General features: G+C 40.9%; 3 protein-coding genes across 4 annotated transcripts in view; all 3 read left to right on the forward strand.

Annotated features, from left to right (window-relative positions):
- ppifb (peptidylprolyl isomerase Fb) overlaps positions 1-21,594 on the forward strand; it is a 96,083-nt gene that overhangs the window by 18,289 nt on the left and 56,200 nt on the right. The window lies entirely within an intron of this gene.
- On the forward strand, positions 104-6,693 carry LOC140278934 (annexin A4-like). The gene is made up of 15 exons (XM_072374059.1): positions 104-202; positions 1,803-2,211; positions 2,332-2,369; positions 2,551-2,694; positions 2,782-2,869; positions 2,983-3,077; positions 3,196-3,309; positions 3,395-3,485; positions 3,829-3,908; positions 4,029-4,085; positions 4,173-4,266; positions 4,439-4,534; positions 5,177-5,235; positions 5,359-5,481; positions 5,572-6,693. Exons 2-15 carry the CDS (start codon positions 1,812-1,814, stop codon positions 5,629-5,631), a joined length of 1,539 nt encoding a protein of 512 aa, XP_072230160.1. The 5' UTR covers positions 104-202; positions 1,803-1,811; the 3' UTR covers positions 5,632-6,693.
- Positions 10,235-21,594, forward strand: part of LOC140277903 (disks large homolog 5-like) — a 29,660-nt gene continuing 18,300 nt past the window's right edge. The window contains exons 1-5 of one of the 2 annotated variants that reach the window (XM_072372725.1): positions 10,235-10,963; positions 16,709-16,777; positions 17,465-17,633; positions 17,861-18,004; positions 19,971-20,154. In XM_072372725.1, the coding sequence (XP_072228826.1) occupies positions 10,666-10,963; positions 16,709-16,777; positions 17,465-17,633; positions 17,861-18,004; positions 19,971-20,154 (864 nt within the window). In that variant the 5' untranslated portion in view covers positions 10,235-10,665. The remainder of the gene's footprint in view (positions 10,964-16,708; positions 16,778-17,464; positions 17,634-17,860; positions 18,005-19,970; positions 20,155-21,594) is intronic. The other variant, XM_072372726.1, reaches the window with a different exon arrangement.

The following is a 21,594-nucleotide window of genomic DNA, read 5'->3' on the forward strand; positions in this document are numbered from 1 at the left end:
TATAGAAAATTAATGGACGGACATTCCAGTGTCCCCTGTGGAGAGTTGGTGCATCACAGCCCGCTGCATCAACAGCAGCCTGAGTCCTCTGTCAGCGACAGAGCAAAGGTTGTTTCTGGGACGGAAACTATGCTGAGGACCCACCCACCTACAGGCAGCTATCTGCTCAGCCCTTCCTGGAACTGACGTTCGCATCTGAAAAGTAAGTTACCCACTTCTTTACTTTTGGACTGTAACGTCGACAAAATCCGTACCTCTTTGTGTTGCAGGTGAATTCCAACTAAACTTCAATAAGTTTACCGGCGTCATTTGGTTTTAATTTCGTTATTATAGGATGTAGGAAATTAGCCTCGCCTGATTAAACAGTTGGCGTCGCGCTGTTTAACGGGTATTCAGAAGCAGCAAATAGACCATTTTCTACATTTAACAGTCATAAAGGCCGTCTTACACTTTTCTAAATATATAAAACGAACCTACATTATGTTTACCTCTGTCTCTTAAAGTGGATGCTAAATGCTAGACAGTAACTTCGTCCGTTGGTATTATGTAACGTTAACGGACCGCCGTGTCGGCTTCAGCTCTTTAATCTCACGATATATGTTGGAGTGAAATGCTACATCATTCCCTATTGTATGCAGACTTTATATTGCGCGTTAAGTTGTTGTGGTGGACTTTACGGTACAAGCAAAGCTTCCTAGCTAGTGGGGAGATTAAATCACAGGGCCTGTGATGCTTTGCCAAGGGGATTTGCCTCTTTTTAGTGCTCTTCCCTTTAATTTGTGTCTCGCGTGTAAATGTTTCTATTTCATAACTCTACAATGCGACTGCAGCATATAGGGTGATTTCTCTCATTTTCGTGTTTTCAGAAAATCATCTGGATATCATATATCAAATACCTCCCTTGCGTAGGTTGCGAACGTTAGGTGATGAAAACAGTGGTATTTACGATAACACGTAAAAGCCTCCCGGATGCTTAAAGCGGAGTGTTGGGAAGCAACAAGGAGTGTCATTCAGGAGCTCACCGTCAACACAGTACTGTAATGTCTGTACCCGCTTTGAGTTAAAAATAAGCAAGTCCAAAAATCTGACCAAAACCAGTAACTAAAAGTATCTCAATTTAATCCGGAATTGTTTTTGTTCTGCTGTCAGTGCCTTTAAATAACTAATTTTGCTGTATCAGGGAAAACAGTTTTCACTGAAAAGAGAAGCTTTCCTACCAAACACCACTTCTCAGTGCTATCTCTAATGTCCCAAGATCCTTGTTTCTTTGATGCATGTAGACCAGTTGAATGTACACTTTGCTACTTTATGACAATTTACAGGAAATGGGAACTAAAGCTATATTGATCATTTTAGTGGGTCATTCGATGACAGATGGTCACCTAAATGGTTGTGTAAACCATTGGGATCTATCCCAAATGAACAGTACAATTGAAGCATGTATAGAAACACATATCTCACTCTCACTCACTGTTCACTCTTGTAGCTTTTGAGAAAGAGGAAGGTAAACGTGTACTCGGTTCAGTTATTGAATGCATTGCAATGTAATCATCATATGGAAGTGGTGAGTAGTGGTAAGTATTTTCTTATTTTTTTTGTGGAAAAATTTGGATTTTTTTCTCCATACCAGATTTGAGGAGCTCATTCAGTATAATCTGCAAGAAACTCAGATAAAAAAAATAAATACAGGTTCCTAAGATCCTGAAAATGTTCCACATGAGGTTCCCATGGACAAACATAGCTATGCAGTGACTCTCAAATGCACATTATAGTGACTGTCCACAACTTTGTGTCACTTCCAGGTCCTAAAGATGAGTTACCCAGGATACCCCTCGCAGTCGGGCGGATACCCGCCGCAAGCAGGGGGCTACCCACCTCAGCCAGGGGCATATCCACCCCAGTCAGGTGGCTATCCACCAGCAGCGGGTGGCTATCCACCAGCAGCAGGTGGCTATCCACCTGCAGCGGGTGGCTATCCACCAGCAGCAGGAGGCTATCCACCAGCAGCAGGAGGCTACCCCCCACAGGCAGGCGGATACCCACCTCAGGGTGGTGGTTACCCTCCTGCTGCAGGCGGTTTCCCTCCAGCAGCAGGAGGCTTTCCTCCGCAGGCTGGTGGCTACCCTGCTCCAGCTGGAGGCTTCCCTGGTCAGGCAGGTGGATTCCCTCCACAACCAGGAGCAGGTGGCTACCCCTCTATGCCTCCAGCAGGTGAGACTGCAAGAAATAGTCTGTAGATAAAAGTAGCCAAAACATATATGAAGTACACATAAAGAGATTTGTTTTCTTCAGGTAAACATTTTAATTGTTCTGCCTTTATTTACTTTGCAGGTGGAGGCTGGGGTGCGGCACCGGGTGGCTATGGCGCGGTACATAAAATCTTATCTATTCACGTCTGAAGTGCCAGCTCAGAGAATAACATATGGATTGACTTAGGCTAAATCTTTTGTTTGATTAAATCGTCTTGTCTTCACCAGCACTAGTTGAACCCCATTTGTTCAATATGAAGTCACCCTGTATTAAGTGCTTACAGTTACCCTTTGTTTGCAGCCTGGAGGAGCTCAGCAGGGATACCCAGGGGGCCCCCCTTCAGGCCAACCCATGCCAAATTACCCTGGAGCCCCTGCCACTAACCCCTCGATGCCTGGATATGGAGGTGGAGTTCCATCCAACCCTCAGGCACCAGCCATTTCTGTAAGGTGTACTTGTCCTCATCCAAGAATTATCTTAAACCTCATGCATGTAGTCCCTTACAACTTACAATTTTTTATTTTTTTTTAGAAAGGATACAGGGGCTCCATTCAAGATTTCCCAGGAGCTGATCCACTAAGGGATGTTGAAGTTCTCCGGAAAGCAATGAAAGGTTTTGGTGAGTAAATATAACCTGAGTGGGCTCAATCCTTTCAATTTATTTTCAATTCTTCTGCCCATTCCCTTTTTACACAGTATAAGATCATGCTACAAACAAAATATCTTGAACAGGCACTGATGAAAATGCCATAATCGAACTGCTGGGGAGTCGCACCAGCAAGCAGAGGATTCCGATGGTAGCAGCCTACAAAACTACTTATGGGAAGGTATGTTTATGAAGTTAGATTGTTTTTTTTCTACAATTGAAATTGCCTTTCATTGTCCCATTTGGAAGTTATGTCTCAGATGACATTGCTCTCATTGTTTATTGTTTTTGTTTCCTAGGATTTATTCCATGATCTCAAGTCTGAGCTCACTGGAAACTTTGAGAATCTGGTCCTTTCCATGTTGAAGAGTCCATTGCACTTTGATGCATCCGAACTCAGGGAGGCTATCAAGGTTGGGAAATCACGCGGTTGTCTCATCTCCCATGCTCCAGTTGTGGTTGACTTGCATAAATCACACTTTTTTTTATTTTCCTTAGGGTGCAGGAACCGATGAAGCTTGTCTGATTGAGATTCTGTCGTCCCGTTCCAATGCTGAGATTCAGGAGATTAACAGAATCTACAAGGATGGTGAGTTGATTTAGGCATTTATACCCAGTAATTTTCGGCTTTTTTGATTTTCAGAAATAATCTAGTGAAAGTTGAATGAAAGTGCTTTGAGTTCTAAAGCTGTTCAGATCTCCTACTCGATGCTCAGCACTACATTAGGTTATTTTCATCAGATGCATTAATTCATGGCAACTTTCTACTGAGTAACGGTTTATTTAGAAACATCAATAACTGTAGGGCTAACTGGAGTTTCAAGATATTCTTACTTGTTTTCTGCCATGAAAGAAGGGAATGGACAATTTTTAAAACGCCAATATACTGTAAATTAATTTAGTGTTCTGATAAAAGCCCGTCATGATTTCAGAGTATGGGAAGAAGCTGGAGGACGCCATCAGCAGCGACACCTCTGGTCACTTCCGCCGGCTCCTGATCTCTCTTTCTCAGGTATCTCCTACATGCTTTACCCCTCGTTTACGATCAGCTCCTTCAAACCGATGGTCGGCTCGCGTGAAATGAGGTCGAGCGTTGACCCTGGCTAATGTTTGCTGTTTTTATCTGGACCAGGGAAATCGGGACGAACGTGACACTGTGGACATATCTTTGGCCAAGCAGGACGCTCAGGTACTGGTTTAAAAGCTTGTTTTGTTGTTAAAACGTCTTGAAAAGAAAATGTGAAAACCTGATCATCAACCTCCACCGCTTCCACAGAAACTATATGCTGCTGGTGAAAACAAAGTGGGAACTGACGAGTCTCAGTTTAACGCCATCCTGTGCGCTCGCAGCAAGCCTCACCTTAGGGCAGGTGTGTCTACAAACCTTTTCTTCCTGCCTCCCCAGATGACTTATTTTTGTTTCATAGCTGCCATCACAGTCATCTATTTGCACAAATGCGTTTTTTTTTTTTTTTTTTTAAATTTTTTTTTAGATCAAAGTTCTAACCATCTTGATTTTGTTTGTGCTTTTTTGTCTTTTAGTCTTCCAGGAGTACCAGCAGATGTGTGGGAGAGACATCGAGAAGAGTATCTGCAGGGAAATGTCTGGAAATGTGGAGTCTGGCATGGTGGCTGTGGGTACGTTTTATGGCTGTTGCATTCAAATCTCAGCCAAACGCAAAGTAGCTTTCCAAAAGCGCGCAGAGAATCAGACGAAATTACATTTAAGACGCTCAATGTTTTTGAAAAAGATAAATAAATGAATGGAACGACAGACCACAGATTGAACAGTTCTCTAAAATCGGTAAAGCCTGCTCTATAAAACTTGAAAATGACTACTTAGACTAAAAGTAGACTCTAAGTTAATCAGCATTTTTCCCCTTGAAAGTCCTTTTCTCTATTTAATAAAAAATAAATGTTTTTTTTCAGCTCTTCAAACAAAGATCATCTGTTATCAGAATTATTTCATTTAGATTTCCCCTGCTCGTATGATTTCAAGTTAGAAGGTGTGACTTTGAGAAGAGGTTTGGAAAACCGTGTTTTTTCAGTTCTCCGGAGAGTCCGTGTCCGAGTTTCTGCTCTGCAGTTTATTCATGTGGTCATTTTTCACTGCGCCTCCAAGACAGCAAATGCTAAAAGTTCCAAAGCCTGAAATTTGCTTGGACCACACCTTGCAGCTAATTTATCTGGACTATATGATGACAGACGGTCAGTCGTTGGAGTGTCGCGGCATCATGGTTGCCATCATGTCTGCTACATCATTCTGTTCCTCTTTTATAGTGAAGTGCCTCAAGAACACTCCTGCCTACTTTGCAGAGCGGCTCCACAAGGCCATGAAGGTGGGCTCGCTTTATGTCTTTAATGTTCCAGCCTAATTAACGAACCACTCCTTTCTTGCTCTGTGTTGTGGAGGACAGGAGAAGGTGGCGCAGGTCTGATGTCACAATGTTATTTGTTAACAGGGAGCCGGGACCAAGGACAGAACCCTGATCCGTATCATGGTGTCCCGCTCTGAGGTTGACATGTTGGACATCCGACAGGAGTATGCGAGGGCCTATGGAAAGTCACTGTACACTCACATCTCGGTGAGTCTCGCCAGCCACGCCCTTTTGACTGACACCTCAGTCTGTCTGTCCTCTTTCTTTTTTTGTGATGCATGTTGTTGTGTTTCTCAGGGCGATACTTCTGGGGATTACAAGAAGCTGCTGTTAAAGCTGTGTGGCGGCAGCGACTAGACAGGAAGGAAGATGACCTCCCATCGGGACATTATACTTGTCCATGCTGAAACAATGTTATAGGACCTTTATATCATCTCTGATGCATGCAGCCAATGTCGGTTTTTCAGACAGCTGAAGTAAATCAATAATAATTTAGTTTATTCTACAGTAGTAGAGGCAGTCGATGAATGACAAATCAAATTATCAATTTAAATGTCTGTGCCTGAACGTTTCGTGCGTAGTTTAGTTTGAATTATTTTACTACAGTAATTATACAGTAACTCTATCACTTTAGTTGATATTTAAAATATAAAACCAAGCCCTAAACCTAAATTCTGCTTCAACTTGCAGGTATCAATAGAGAAAGGATCATTTGGGGCAACAGCAGAGTTTCACAAATTAAGAAGAATTTAAGAAGCAAATGTGTCATTTATGTAATATATACAATATAGCACATATCCAGCGAGACTTTAGCCTGTAGTTCTTACTGTTAAAAAGTTGAACTGCTTGTCAGCATTAACAAAGCTGGTCACCATTACATTTCAGGTCATTTTTGAATGTTAGGCATGAAGACCTGCAAGAGGCATCTCCTCTTTGTTCTAACAAACTAACTAACTAACTAACTTTTGGCCCGCTTGTAAGTCTATGCAAAGTAGCTTTTAACATTTCCAAATGTCATTGAACATTTACAGAAAATATTGCCTTTCACTCAGTGCAGAGAAGCCAAAGTCTAAGTCTTGTGCCTTTTGTGAGCGCTGTTGTGTAAACTGATGGAGCTGGTCTATAATCTCACTGGCATAGCAACCAAAATATAATTTTACATTGTTCATAAACATGTTGTTTTCTCTGCCACGCATGGTGTCTTTTTTGCTGGTTTGTGTGTTTTACTACCAGCAGAGGGCTCCCGGCTCACATTAAGTGCCATTTCTTAGCTTTCAGTGACTGTTTTGCCTGCTAACTTTTACTTTAAACTAAGACTAACTATGCCATGATCGTCCTTGTAACCGAAAGATAGGAAGTCAGTGAATGCCTTTTTTCAAAACACTCACTTTTGATTTCAATAAAAGACACTTTGGCATATCTGGGTCGTCCTTATGAAATGTGATCGTGTGTTTTTGCATGAAGCACTGACTGGGGATTTTCTGCTCCGACTCGACACACAATGAGCAATTTGCATTTCAAAGCTGGCCTCCTTTGCACCACCTTGGTCTGTATTACATAAAGCAAGTCAACTCCCCCCCCCCTCCTCTGAGCATCACAGCAGCATCCTCTGTTGCAAGTAATGTGGCTTACATAAGGGGTGTGCATGTTCATTGCTGTAAAGTCGCAGAAGGCGAGCAAAATGCTCAGGTATGCTCTGCAACAGCAGTGATCCAGCACACTGAGGTTTCTCCAGGCTATAAATAGTTTCTATAATGGAGATGCGGATGTCCTAAAGTCTCCTTTCTGTTGTGTTCACTTGCCTCAAAGTGCAGCCTCGGAGGGAATGTGCTGCGGAGACAAATGACTTCCTCGTACACTTCTCTAACTTTCATACTACTCATTTGGACTCCCAACTTAAAGGCCCCAGAAGCCTGACAACAAAGAGTGATGAATTTTTGATGTTGGTATTTGTGTATTCTCTCTCCAGCCAAGACTTTGTACTGATACCTCCTGAAATATAGGTCAAAAGGAAATCAGTTGGGGCCTCCCATTCAGCTGGCTTTTACTTTGACAGACTAAACAGAGCACTTCTCCTTGATTCTTATTTCCAGACAAAGTTCTTCAAATATTAACATCTGGATGCGATCGCAAAATGTATCCTTTTGGGACTTTGGCCACGCTGACGCACACCAACACAAATTTGCCATCTCACTGGAAATGTCAGACACATACATATGGGAGTTATGCCAGTCAATATGAGTCTGTCCACGTCATCGGGACTAGTGGGAGAGAAGAACCACCTTTTATTGGATCTCAAACCATGTAGCTTTTTCCTCTGTTAAACGTCAATTTGCAAATTTTTTTAATGGTTTATGGCAGGAAAAATTTAGATTGACAAAAAATTTGAATGTCTTCCTAGAAGTTTGTTCTCAGGACATACCAAACACGATATTAATGAAAAACCCAACTTGTCTAGCATGTCACATTTCTCTCACCGGCCTCTGGTGTTAATTGTGTCTTATAGACAATCAGGAAAAGTTTTGGCTGAATTGTTGATTTGCAGTGGATTTTCCCCCGCTGTCCAATGAGGAATCTGCCACTAAGTGACATTTGGTTGCCAGGGCCATAATCCTGCTTTAAATTTCATGAGTCCATATAAGCAAATTACAAACGTGGGATTAGATGAACAACACATAATGAGATGCAGCAGCAGATATCACTATCCTGCCTGTCTGTGGGGTTTTGGGTCCACACTCTGATGTTCGAGGAAATTAGAGAATGAAACTTATCCAATGATTTTTCACATTTGTGCACTTAAGACTGAAGGGGCCGACAGACTGCTGAAAAGCAAGTCATGGCCACACAAACTGGTTTCATTTGATGGTCTCCCTGCAAACCAAAACCACAACTTTGAAGATTTTTGGAATATATGGAACTGTTTTTTTTTTTTTTGGTGAGGACCCAGTGGATTATTGCAGGGGGGAGAGGATATTAGTTGAGATGTTACATAATCACTTACATTGTTAAAGTGTTTCCAGACTTAAGTGGGAAATGTATAGGCACACTGTGTACTAAGCTCTAAAGTCAGGCCATGTATGCTCCAGCTAGCTCCAGATGAAAGTCATAATCCTTGTAAATGCAATGCTCTGAAGCTCCTTAATAATACAGAGTGCTGACAGCAATTACGGTAAACAAACTGAACACAGATTTGCACACAGTGCTGTTTGCACTGAGGCTACAACAAATAGCATTGCATTCTGTATACACCAAAGGTTTCTTAAGAATTTCACTTTTGCGTCACGTTTGCCTCCTCAGGGAGATCTGATGGATTATGTGGAGCAGAAGAAAGCTCAGAGTGGGGCAGTTGTGTCACGGGGGCAATCCAGAGGAGAAACAGGCAGTTCTGATCTGGAGGTACAAATCTGCTCTAAAAAGAGATCAAATTATAACGGTCTGTGAAAAAGTGCAGAATGCATGCGCTGTATCATTCACTTGCTTCGGTGAGTGGATGAAGCTTTAGGAAGCAAAGCCTATCAATGCTTTGCATTTGTAATGCAGTAACATTTGCATAGGTGCTTAACAACAACATCTGTTCAATTTCTTACTCTTAGATTAAAATCAATAACTGAGGAACCATTTTTCTTTTGTCTCCCATTTAGAACCAATCAATGACCCCACAAAAAGATCATTGTACAGCAAGTAACAGAACGTAAGTCAGCTATTTTATAATTAGAATAAAGGATTTGGTGAATTGGTTTGCAACCTCTTCTTCTTTATACAGAAATTATATCTGATCAGGTTCGAAAGTGATCTTTTGCTATGGCACCTTTCGGGGGCAGGAATCACTGTTTTAGAACAGTGGCTGTCAGCCTTTTTGGGTTCCAATCCCACAGAATAACCACGTTGCTGGTTGCAACCCTGGACCAATAAAAGACACAAAAACACTCAATGAAATATATCATAATGCAAATTATACAGATGATGAAATGTATAATTCATTTTATGTCTACAATGTGTTATTTCCATTTTTCCCTCTCCAAACATCTTGCAGAAACAGCAAGTTATAGCTAGTTTATAGTTTAACTGAAGTCTGAAAAGCATTAATAACATCCAGAGTTTAGTTAAAATATTTAATACTCTATAACACACAATACACAATAGCTCCTGACCTTTAAAAATCTGTACTATAACACTGCAGATCATAAAAAGGCTACTTGTACATTGTTTTTTTGTTTGTTTTTTTTAACTTGGATTATACTGTAAAATACTGATGGTGTGTTTTTCCTGGATATTAACCTCCCAGATATTATTTCATGTAATTTCTCTTTTTGGGTGTATGTTGACCAACACTCCAGGAGGAGTGGAGTTTATATGCTGTATGTAAATAATGAAAAATGCAAAGAAAATATATATTTTTTAAAACCAAAGGCCAACTGAATAAAACTGGAATATGCAGTATAGAGAAAGGAAAATCCAACAATAGGGGAACTCCTCAGTATCATTAAAATTCAAGCAAAAGTGTGTTCCTTTGCAAATGCAAGTCACTCAACTGAACAGTAGTGGAAAATTATTAAACTAACGTAAGGGCTCCTCACTCACATTTTTTCCAGTTAATGGCACATTGTGTTTGATCTAAACACCAATTCAGGGCATTTGTATAGGTCTTTACTATTCTTCAACGTTTTTATGGCTTCATTTTTCCTCCGAAATCAATCTAAAGTTATTTGTTTTTAATGTGAACACGTGATGATCTCAGTCTTTCTTGTTACACGTCCCCAATACTGCCTAAAATAATATAAAAATACATTATAAACAGTCTATTACTTAAGTGACTCCTGAACACTTTGTATGATATTGTGTATCTGTAACTCAACTAATCTGTAATGTAATTATAGCGGCGGGGAGCCAGGTGCGCTTGAAAGAAAGCCCCGCCTACATTTACCTTAAAAGTCCATTGCACGGAAATATGATTGGCACAGAGCTCCAGCTACTTGTACGGTGAGACATGGCGGAGTTTGTAGTCTCACGGAGCTGGCTCTTAAGAGTTTTTACACTTTTCACCATGCAGTAAGAACTTAATTCGAGGACAAAAGTGTCTTCGTAGCGTACGCACATGAGAGCTTAAACGGACAGAGACGTCTTTTTTTTCCCAGAAGGACGGAGCTGCGGCTGGGAAAATGTGTTGTCATCTTCGTGCAGTCAACAGCCTTGGGCAACAAATATGGCTACTTCTTGTGTATCCTTCATTTCGGGTTGAAAACCGTCCCGGCTGGGTCGAGTGGGGCAGTTTCGCAGAGTCACGACAGTAGTTCGAAGTGAAGTTTGTTACCACAAAAGATTACGAGGCTGGATTTGTCCCGACGCTGGTTCGGTTAAACCGACGGGGAGCGAAACGTAGAGGGAGAGGAGATGGAGTCCCAACATAAAGAGTTGTTGGAGAAATGTTACCAGAACTTGGTGGAATCGATAACAGATGTGGACCGAGTTGTGGATGTTTTGGTTCACTGTGGGACCCTCAGCCAGCCCGAGCACTACGAGCTGGGCCATAACTGCTCCTCAAACTCGGAAAAAGTGGACCTCCTCCTGAAGATACTTATCGGTAAGGACAGAGACCATTTCGCAGAGTTTTGCACAGCTCTGGAGACGACGCACCCTCACCTGCACTCCGTGCTGCTGGATGGCCTCGGACCAGTGGATCATACGACTGGTGAGAAGCAATCTCAGAGTTAACGAATTGCTAATTCAGATCCCATAACAATATGGGAATCCATAGAGGAACGCGCTACATTTTGTGCTGTACTACGGAAGCACGTGCAGCTTTCTTTTAATTCGTGCTTGGTGCGTTTGGAGAGCCCGTGTCTGATTAGATTATGATCCAAAATGATTTAAATCTGTCTCTTTGGGGGGAAAAAAAAAAAGATTAAATGGACCTTATTGACTTTTCCTTTGGGAAAGCAGAAGGCAACAGAGAGCTGTGCAGTCATGTGACCTGGTGACTATTTACACTCCACACTACTGTGCTTGTTTCATTTGACATGTCACTAAAAGCACAGCCTGCATGCTTTTTGTGAAAGTATTTATTGGACCTAAACAGATTCAGTCGATGCAGTGACAGAGCTTCCTAAAGGGCGTGTGCGCGCACGAATCAATAACCCACTGTCACAGTCAAATGAATGAGTAAAGAATTAAATGTGTTAATGGACCCTTTAGATTGATGTGAAGGAATGAAGGACATCCGTTTGAGTTATGATGGTCTAACCAAGACTTACTTCAGTGTTTGTTCATTTGTAGATGACTTTATCTGTTGGTCTGTGAAATGTCAGACAGTACTGAAAGATGTCTGTCACAGTTTCCCACAAGGTGAAGTACCCCCCCCCCCCAACCAAAATGTGTTTTAAAAGCAGGAAATCTAAATCACGATGGACCTCTGCAGTAAACAAAAGGAAAAGTCAGCTTTACACTTTTACACACACTCTTAACTTGCCAATTTAATGTCTTAGTTCAGCTGAATTTTAACCACTAGACATAAATGCATAAGATTAAAAAAAAAAATAAAAAAAAAAACGCTAAAAGAAAAGGCTTCATGGCATCTTGGAGACAATTAAGTGATGAAGAAGGCTTATGTCACACCCTTTTATTGAATGATTTCCCTGCTGTCTGTTCACCTCAAATGTGGATATATCGCTTTCTCCCACTCTGCACATAAATGCTTTTCCTCATCTTAGATAAATCCTAATACTCATACTTTTTTATGCTGTTATTAAATCAAACAGTGAACCCCGTGTAAGCTGAAATGGTTTTGATTTATATCCGATTTAGTTCTATTAAGCCGAGTAATACACACTGGTACGTGTTTGTAGCTCAGCACGTCCACTGTAACTGTACATTTCAGAAGATGCACGATATTTGCGTTGCTGACTGCTCAGTTCTGCCACTGCTATTGTGTCATGTTCAGCGATACTTCTGGATTTATAGTGTGATTATTTCGAGAAGCATCGAGGCTGCTGACTTAACTTTTCCAGGCTTTTGCTTTCTTACACAGCATTTCGCTGTCATGCACTGAATCTGTCTAGAATTGACTCCTTACAGTTGTTCTGCAGCTCAAGAAGTGAGTGCATGATTGTGTGCAACTCCCTCTTGGTTGTCACACAGGTTGCAAATAGGCTGTGTGCTATCTTTTGCTACTGGGCAGACAGGTTCCTCCACTGCACGGCCAGAACAAGGGCCTTTCCCCTGGAAAGGAAACTCGTTACAGTATTTTTAAGTGATATGTGCTATCGTCAGCAGCCTTTATCTATATTTTCATACGTCACCCAGAACCCTAAAGAGGGTGCTAAACCATCTTCTAAATTCAATGAACAAGCTTTGTTTGAGAACAGCATAGACTCACGATCAGAAAGCTTAAAAGAAGGAAAGGCAGCTGTAATGTGAATATGATGCTAACAGCACTTTTTTTTAATAAACAAAGATATTCTCTGGTTTTATGTAACCATAGCTTTGGGGCTTGACAGTAGAGACCTTTTTGTTTACAGATTGTTCTCACCTTTTCTTAGGGAACAATAATGCGATGGCAACAGATTATGAGGGTGTGTGTTGCAGCTTGTGTATTCACCTACCTTTTTAAATGGCAAAATAAGGCTGTGATTTTTGAGTAAAATATGTTAAATAGATGTATTTCATAAGAATATCTTTTAATTCTTGATTTTTTTGGATGTTCAGAGAACATGCTGCCAAACAGTAATTACTACAAAGCCAAAGAGTCATTAACTCTATATTGCAATAGATTTCTGTGAGTACTTCTTTATTTGATGAAATGAGACTGTATAGAAAAAGGCATTTCATCTACATCATTCAGTAATCTGTCTCACAGGCATCTCGCAGAATAGATATGCTTCTATTTTAATCAGAACAGCTTCTATACAGGCACGTGGTTCACTGCTACTATACCCACATAAATGCTTTCTTCAGTATTTTTCATCTATACTACCATGGGAGTCTTTTGTGCCCTGAACCCTCACCAAAGTACAGCTTAACCTACAGTCAATACTGTGGCTGAATGTATCATGTGCCGACAGAATAAGGACAAGCAAAGCTGCCGTTGGTGCTGTGCAACAACTGTTTCAGTTGAATGATGACTGCATAACTGAACAAATCCAGAAAAAGTTCAACAGGTAATCTACCGGACTGTTTGAATGTTCTATTGGTTGCTGAGGTTACAAGTCTCTGCAATTCTGGACCTCACTGACTCAGCAGCAGCAACAACCCCCACAACTCTTGCACTGTGGCACTAATATAAAGTCCAAATCTTTAACACTTCATATGAGTGGTGGAATTTGGAGTAACTCTAAACATTATGCTTTTACCAAGGTGTTTTTCTGATATTTTGACATCATGTCAAAGCAGGAGGGTGCATGATGTAATTGCTTAAGCTGCATATATCTCTGAAGCAGTCAATAACTGTTTTTGATGACACAAGAAATAAATGAACTATAGTCGGTTTATTTAAAAACGTTAGTCCATCTGAAAGCATGCAAAAGCCAGCCTGTCAACACTGGACTAACACAGTCAGATAATGCTGTTGGGGGGGGTCACTCCTGCATGTGTAAACTAAACTAGACTCAAATGGGCTGAGGTGTTCTGCACATGCTCGAAAGTTCCATCCTTTTGTAAAAAAGCTGTAAAGGATATGTTTATACTAATACGGCCAAATTCCCAATAAATCTGCTCTCATTCACATATTTTTCTTTCATTCGTCAGGCGTCTAAACGCATCAGTTTGATTGAAAATTGGCCCATAAAGACTACATGCCAACTCAACGCTACTCGCAGCGTGTCCAGACTGTTGCTCTGATTTAATGAAATCCTGATTTTTAGAACCCTCTGCATTGTCAAACAACATTTGTGCATTAAATTAGGCCATGGATCGGACATACTTTGGTCAGTAACTTGATATCGTTCCCATGCATGCATACTGTTACACTGACGGTGGTCCAGTTAATGGCCCAGTCAAGCTGTAGCTATAGCTCAACTCAGCTGTGCATCTAACCATGTTAAATTATGTTTGGCTTTGAATAAAACTGATCTGACCTTTCTCATCTCAGCAAGACCTGTTTCACCACTAAAATAAATGATTTAATTGCATACTTTACAGTATATTAACATGGAAAAACCTTTCTGACTCGTATTCAGTAAAAATAGGCCAGCATAACTTCATGAATTTAACTGCTTTTTCATTATCATGCTGTCTGTCAGTTTCATTTTCATGACTTCTTCAAACTAGATGCCAAACAGACAAGACCCAAAACTGTGGCTCAGCAAGTAACCTTTTCTCAAGTTGTTCAATCAGTGACTGAGAAATACCTGAAGGACTCCTTGCAACTACTCATAATATTTAACTTCTTGTAGAATGGTTTGATCTGAATAATTTTTTTCTTGAAAAGAAACATTTTTCATTCATTATCAGTGGAGCACAGTACCAGATGTTTATTTTTAGACTGCATCAAGCGTTTGTGTTGGAGCTCCTGACTTTTTCTTCTGGGAGACTCGGTTGTCTACAAATCCAGCAATAAAAACCCCCAACCTCCCCACTTTCTATCTGAAAACACCAAAATGTTTCAAAAGGGCAAAGATAACCAAGTGGCTGTGACTGAGTCAAGAGAGGAACCTAAATAAGACACTTGTGTGGTGAGGGTCAGGCTGCAGAGAGGTCCGGGTCACATGACTTCCACAGTGTAGGAAAGTGAGCGAACTGACACAACACACCTTGCTCATTGAGGCTCTCTCTGCTCAGAGTCATGGGAAACTAAAGCGAGAGTGAGAACAAAGAAGGCTTGATCCATGGGATGCCACGGTTCCTGAGGCACATCAGTCTCTCCCCTTTCTTTTTTTTCTTTTCTTCTTCTTTTAGTCCTTCGTTGGGAAAGAGAGGGGTGAGCCGTGTTAGCTGGGCTCCTCATAGTCTCAACTCATAGTCTCCTTTAGCTAGTGGGAACCCGGCCAGCCAGGGATTGATTTAGAGTACTGGGACGTGGGTAAATAGAGTCGTTTGTCATGCTCCTGCTTGCTCCAAGTCTACACTAGACTACTTTACATCAGGGATAGAAGTTGCTGATTTAACTGAACCATAAGCTGCTCATTCCACGGCCAAGTAAGATCTCAGTAAATGTGCGTTGCTGGCCATTTGATCAAGGCCTGTTCAGTCTTTTAAACCTCTCAAGCATCCCTAAGATTCACATTTCTGAAACACTTTCTCGGATGGATTTGAATAGATTTACATTTAATAATAGTTGAGTTGTGCTGAAACAGCACAGCAAAATATTGATCGTATTGATCCGTGACTAGATTAAGTGGAGCTGAAAATGCCACAAATAGGGGCTTGGTTCACTTGGTTTTCTGTCAGTAACTTTACTTTTAATTGATGGATGTTGATATAACTGACTAACTTTAGATATTTTGTTTCCTAATAGATAATTATGATAATGACATGTTGCTAAACCTTGACTTGACTGAGAAAATAAGTGCATCCACAAAATTCTCGCCCCCCTTCAGAGTGTTATTTTTATTTTTTTGTCTACCTCGTACGAAGGGAAAACTAATAAAGTTTTGTTCAACACATTTGATAATGTTGCCTTAAAATTAAATTGTGTGTGTAAATATTTAAAGTTGTATAAACAAAATGATAAACTATGATAATCCTCGTATTGATCAGGATTTTAACAGAAATAATTGCAAACATAGCGGCAGCGTCTTTAAAGGTCTCGAGATCATATTAAATATATCTCAAGGTTTTGTCCAACAGTTCACAACCATAAAGTATTTTTTCCAACCAAAAGAACCCGACATTGTTTCCCCCACATTGCATGAATTACTTTGATTGTATATCATTATTCCTGCTATCACATAAAAATCCTAACTTTAACCACATAATTGGGGAAAATAAGTTAATTACAAATGACTGAGAGCAAACTATGCCAGTTGTGGATGTCCACTTTCTCTCCGATAATTAGATTTATATTGGTTTAGTCAAAAATCATGATCTTCATAATGCGTAGTGTTGTACTTAAGCGTCGTCTTTGTACAGTTGATTATGAATCACCATAGACTATAAAAGGAGTTTTCACAGAGGGAGGTGGGGAGCGAGTGTGTGACGTTGTCAGTGGAGATAAAAGGTGAAGCTCCAAGGCTGCAGCCTCTATGGGGCCCTGGCTAGTCGGCATTCAAGCTCCCTGCCCAACTGATAATTAGCTACACTCTGTTGTCAGCCCACAGGCTCGTCATCCCAAGTCGGGGAAAGTCCCACCTTATTATTCCTCCAGCTGGCCCTTTTTCACTGAAGGCTCCCGAATGTAACCCAAGCTGCAGAGCCTTGATGTACCACACAATGCTGATGACTATGATGCAGACACGGACGAGTACTCTCAGAGCTGACTTTAATGTTTTTGTTTCCCTCTCAGGGTCCACTAACAGCGTCTTGTCCACCATGCCATCGGACTCGGAAAGCAGCAGCTCGCTCAGCAGTTTAGGTGAGTGTGGCACATTTAACGTAAAGATATGCCAACGAAAACATTTTCCTCCGGGGGTCAAGGTGGAGAAAATACCCCCCAAAAACAACCAACTGTTCAAAGTAACCAAGTGCAGTTTTATATATAATAGTGGTGAGTTGCTGGCTGTTTTGACTCTGAGCACATGCAAGTGATTACACAGATGTGACAAGGATTTAGAAACACTCTACTGCGCCCCCCCCCACACGCACGCACACACACACACACACACACACAGACCTGATTCATTTAGTTATTCTCTGTGTTAGAGAGGATTTGACAGGCACATACTAATAAAAAGGAAACATAATCTGTATCAGTAGGCTGATTCTTTTTTTTTTTTCTTTTTTTCGGTGTGATATTATTGGGCGTACTGAGTTAATGGATACATCTGTAAGGTAGATGAATAAAGAAGATATTAAACTGATTTTGGCTTAAGAAATGCATAATTAAATGATAAATGAGGAAATGGTTAAGATGAGTGGTCACCACCTCTTGTAATGTAATGTTTAATTTACTGTCTGATAGCCACAAAAAAATCTCTCAATTTCACACTTTGATTCAGTAGCTTTGGAGATTTTGAATAAATGAATGAGGCCACAGTAACGCCACCCGATATTTGCAATTTGTGAACTGCACATGCCACCGGTGACATGTTGACTCACACAGGTACTCCTGGTCAAGCCTCCTCCCCTCCGCCTGCTCACATGGACAGCCACCAGGTGAATGAGAAGATGGAGACCGTCCTGTTCCAGCTCAGACATGTTACTCGTGAAAGGGACGAACTACGCAAACGTCTGGCCCTCTCCTCACCTGGAACCACCTTTGATGACTGCAGGTACTGATCTAATCTCCTGCACCTAACTTCCTGCTCTCCAAAACAAACATTTGCAGAAGCGATATGCTTAACTGTGTCAAACAAAGGGCTAAGACACAATTCTGTGCACTTTTCTTTCCGTGTTCTCTTTTAAGCACGAGTGTTTATGTCACATTCTCTCATGTGACCTCTCAAAACTTTTTTTAAGCATCACAATTTTGTTTTCTTGTTCCCTCTTTGTGAAATAGACCCAACTCGAAAACTGGTCATGACTATGAGCGTCTAAAGCTGCAGTGCATGAAGGCAATGGCAGATCTGCAGTCCCTGCAGAACCAGCATAGTACGACACTGAAGAGGTGCGAGGAGGCTGTGAAGAAAGCAGACTTTTATCAGTAAGTGGAAAGCCTACTATGGGCACTAAATTTTTTAACAGTCGGTGCATTTGGGTTGTGTTCATGCATATCCCGCAGGGTTTAGCTGGTATTCAGTACCTCCTCTAACATATTCATAGCAGATTGCATGGAACAGATTTTATTTTTGTGAGAGTGATGGGAATAAAGCCTTTATAAAAGTCCAAAAGCTGAGGAGTTAAGCCATGGGGGGGAAAAATAACTTGAAGCCTCTTTTTCAGTTAAATTTTAACTCCAATTGTTTAGAATTATAAAAACAAAACCCACGTTGTCGTTTCAAACCAAAGACTGAAAGAAGAGACTGAATTGCTGCCCTTCTTCATGCCAAAGCGTGCTCTGTATTCATTCTGGGAATGCTGTTTGCGTGGGGCAGCATCTGTGCCATGCGGATAAAGCTGCGAATGGAGCACTTGTTGTCCGGTGAAATAAACTGTGCAGAGCTGACATGGAGGGAATGCTGGTCCATTTGTGTGATTTAATGATGTTGTACTCTCCCCAAAGTGTATGGAGCCAACATCTGGCCCCCAATGCAAAAGGACAGATGAAGGATTATTGCTGTGTTTAAGCCTCTTCCTTCTGGGTGCTGTTTATACATCACAGAAAGTATTTATTTATTCTTGTCCTGACTGCCACTCCACTTATCCATTAAGCACCACGTTGTCAATGAGAAATCCCACTCATATTAGACTGTTGTACCGTAACTAAATCAATAAGTCACTTTCTACATGGGCGAGCATTAGCACTCGGTAATCGGGGAGGATTTTATTGGTCCTCTAATCGATTCATATTTTTACAGTAACCGTTTAAAGCAGGACTATCTAAGAGGGTTTTTGCTATTTATATCAGCTGAAAATGTATTAACGGAAATTAAGAACTCAGTGTGATATTGAGTTAAAACCTTTGTTATTCTCTATTCAGCTGCATCGAATTCCTGCAAGAAGAAATTTAATCTCTTCTTTAATCTTTTTAATTTTTTTTTTTTAATAACACAACTGATTTAAAATAGGATATGAATAAATTAGCATAATGAATTGAACTAGTAGGGCACAGAGTCATGATGCATATAAAGGCTACCTGGTGTTATAGTTGTTTTTGTTACAGTTAACAGAGAAGGGAGTTGAGTACCTGAGCACCAGAAGGTGGTTTGTTGCAGTGGGCTCCTTTAAGCCGCTGCACACCACAAAGCAGGAGAAGGCTATACGAAGGTGACAGAGATTGTGATGTAATTTAGAGAGTCCATCTAACAGGAACAGAGATGGTCATGTTGAGATTTGGAAGACCAAAAAACTACCTTTTTTTGGGTGTGGGTGGTGGTGAAGGCTGTTTTCCCTCACCATATTTTTTTTTCTTTTTTTTTTTTTCCCTACAAAGAGCACCTTTAAACTCAAACATATGTACTGTTAAAGAGATTACAGAAACGATGTCATGCTTTTTTTGGAAATCATGTAATCCTCCACTCATGATGTAACCTACTACAGAAACAGAATTTTATGACAGGGGCTGCCCAAAAAACAAGTTTCTATTTAACCAGCATGTGAGGTTGTTCATGTTGACCAGCTCAAACCTATGTAAAGATTTCTCTGTCTGAAATAATGTCTTCTATAATCCATCCATTTTCTATACCCGCTTAATCCGGCGGTCGGGTCGCGGGGGGGCTGGAGCCTATCCCAGCGGTCATCGGTTGAGAGGCGGGGTACAGCCTGAGCCACACGGAGACAAACGAGACAAACAACCATGCACGCTCACACTCACTCCTAAGGACAATTTTAGAGTCACCAATTAACCGAACATGCATGTTTTTGGACGGTGGGAGGAAACCGGAGTATCCGGAGAGAACCCACGCATACACAAGGAGAACATGCAAACTCGTCTTCTATAATGATAAGTTGAGTTTTGGTTGTCTTGTGACAAATGAGCCATGGCTGTACTTGTTGCTGTTTCTCTGTAGTACTCTGCACAGCCGTGTGGCAAGTGAGCAGAGCCAGCTAAAAGAGGAGCTGGAGGCCGTGAAACAGCACAACATCCAGCTGGTCAGGGAGCACAACCATGTGAAGCAGGCCTGCGAGGAGCTGAGGAGACTGCATGAGGATGACCAGAGGGAGGTTGCTGATATGAGGATGCTGCACCAACAGGTACCTGTGCAAATCCCATCACCGTCCTGCAAATGTAGAACACAAGAAGCGGGTATAGAATGCGAAGCAGATGCATACTATCGGCACACATTTTAGCACTCAGACTTTCATTTCCTTCCACGGGATGCCCTTGACATATAGATAATCGGATCTTGACATTTGAGATGGAATTGAATACATTTCCTGTGTTGTTGTCTAAGAAGACGACTTTGTTTGAACAGATGGGCTCAGACAGGGCCTCCCTTATCTGTCGATCAAAACATTTTTAGAAATTAGGAAAATGACTTAACCTGTCTTCTGTTACTCCCTCTGACATTCAGTGTATTTAGCCCATTGAAGTCAGACAGTTCATCATTATATGTAACAAAGTAAATCTATTGCATAACCTTTGGGAACGTCTTACAGAGCCATTTGATTGTAAAGAAGCATGCCTTGTTGTATCTGGAGCTCATGTCATCATTAAGTATATCCCTGTTCAACCTCAGTCTAATTAGCTAAGGGAGGTGACCTTTGTTTAGATGTTGAATGCTAGTCACGTACCACATATAGTGCCTTCTCTTGTGTGACATGTTGTCCTTTTTGCTGCCCTGTCCATAATTTGTATCGAATGTATTTATAGTAGCTTAAAAGAAACTCTTATCTGGAAGGATATCTTTGTATGAGTCAATTTATTCAACAACTTAACTACCCAAAACAAATGCATTTCATAATGTTTTAGTCTGTTTTGAGTTTGTGTTGATTGATTGCTGCTATCAAAGTGAAGTCGTATGGGCTTCATTGAGTTCATTTGGCTCGTCACATGTCATCAGTGTTACTTAAACCTTTGAGACAAAAGCAAAACAATATTTCTTCATTTTACTGCCAGCAAGTAATACTGTATTTACTGCATAATCTATTTGTAATGTTTGGTTATGACATTTAATTTATTTCTGTTATTAGTTTGTAATATGATGTGGAAGAAAGGTTCGTGACTGAAAGTGAACTGGAGAAAATCTAGTAGTGTAACTTTTCAGTTTGGATCTGTATCCAACATCTCAACATTATTAACTCAAGAGAGAAGTGAGACAGTTTAAACCCTTAAAAGAACCATCCCAAGAGCCCCAGTGTGACATGAAGATGGTCAGTTTATGAATATACAGTACTGTAGACTGAACAAGGAAGTTTCTCCATATGGTTGTGTTCAGAAAATCAGGTAACCATTTCATATAGTCTAACTTGAACCTCAAAACCACCAGTTTGTGCCGATAAAGTAAAGCACTCGACAATATATATTTTGTCTTGCTGTGATCTGCTAACTCTGTGCAGTGGAGGGCCAAAGCTTAACCGATTGCTACTTAAGTCACCTTTCTGTGCCAAGATGGTCGACATGGTTATACACACAGTTGGGTCAAGCTTCAGTAACAGCTCAACTGGGCCATTTTAACTGGATCATTGCTTTGT

Source organism: Leuresthes tenuis, unplaced genomic scaffold (assembly GCF_036924035.1).
Source record: "Leuresthes tenuis unplaced genomic scaffold, fLeuTen1.0.hap1 SCAF_20, whole genome shotgun sequence".
NCBI lineage: Eukaryota > Metazoa > Chordata > Actinopteri > Atheriniformes > Atherinopsidae > Leuresthes > Leuresthes tenuis.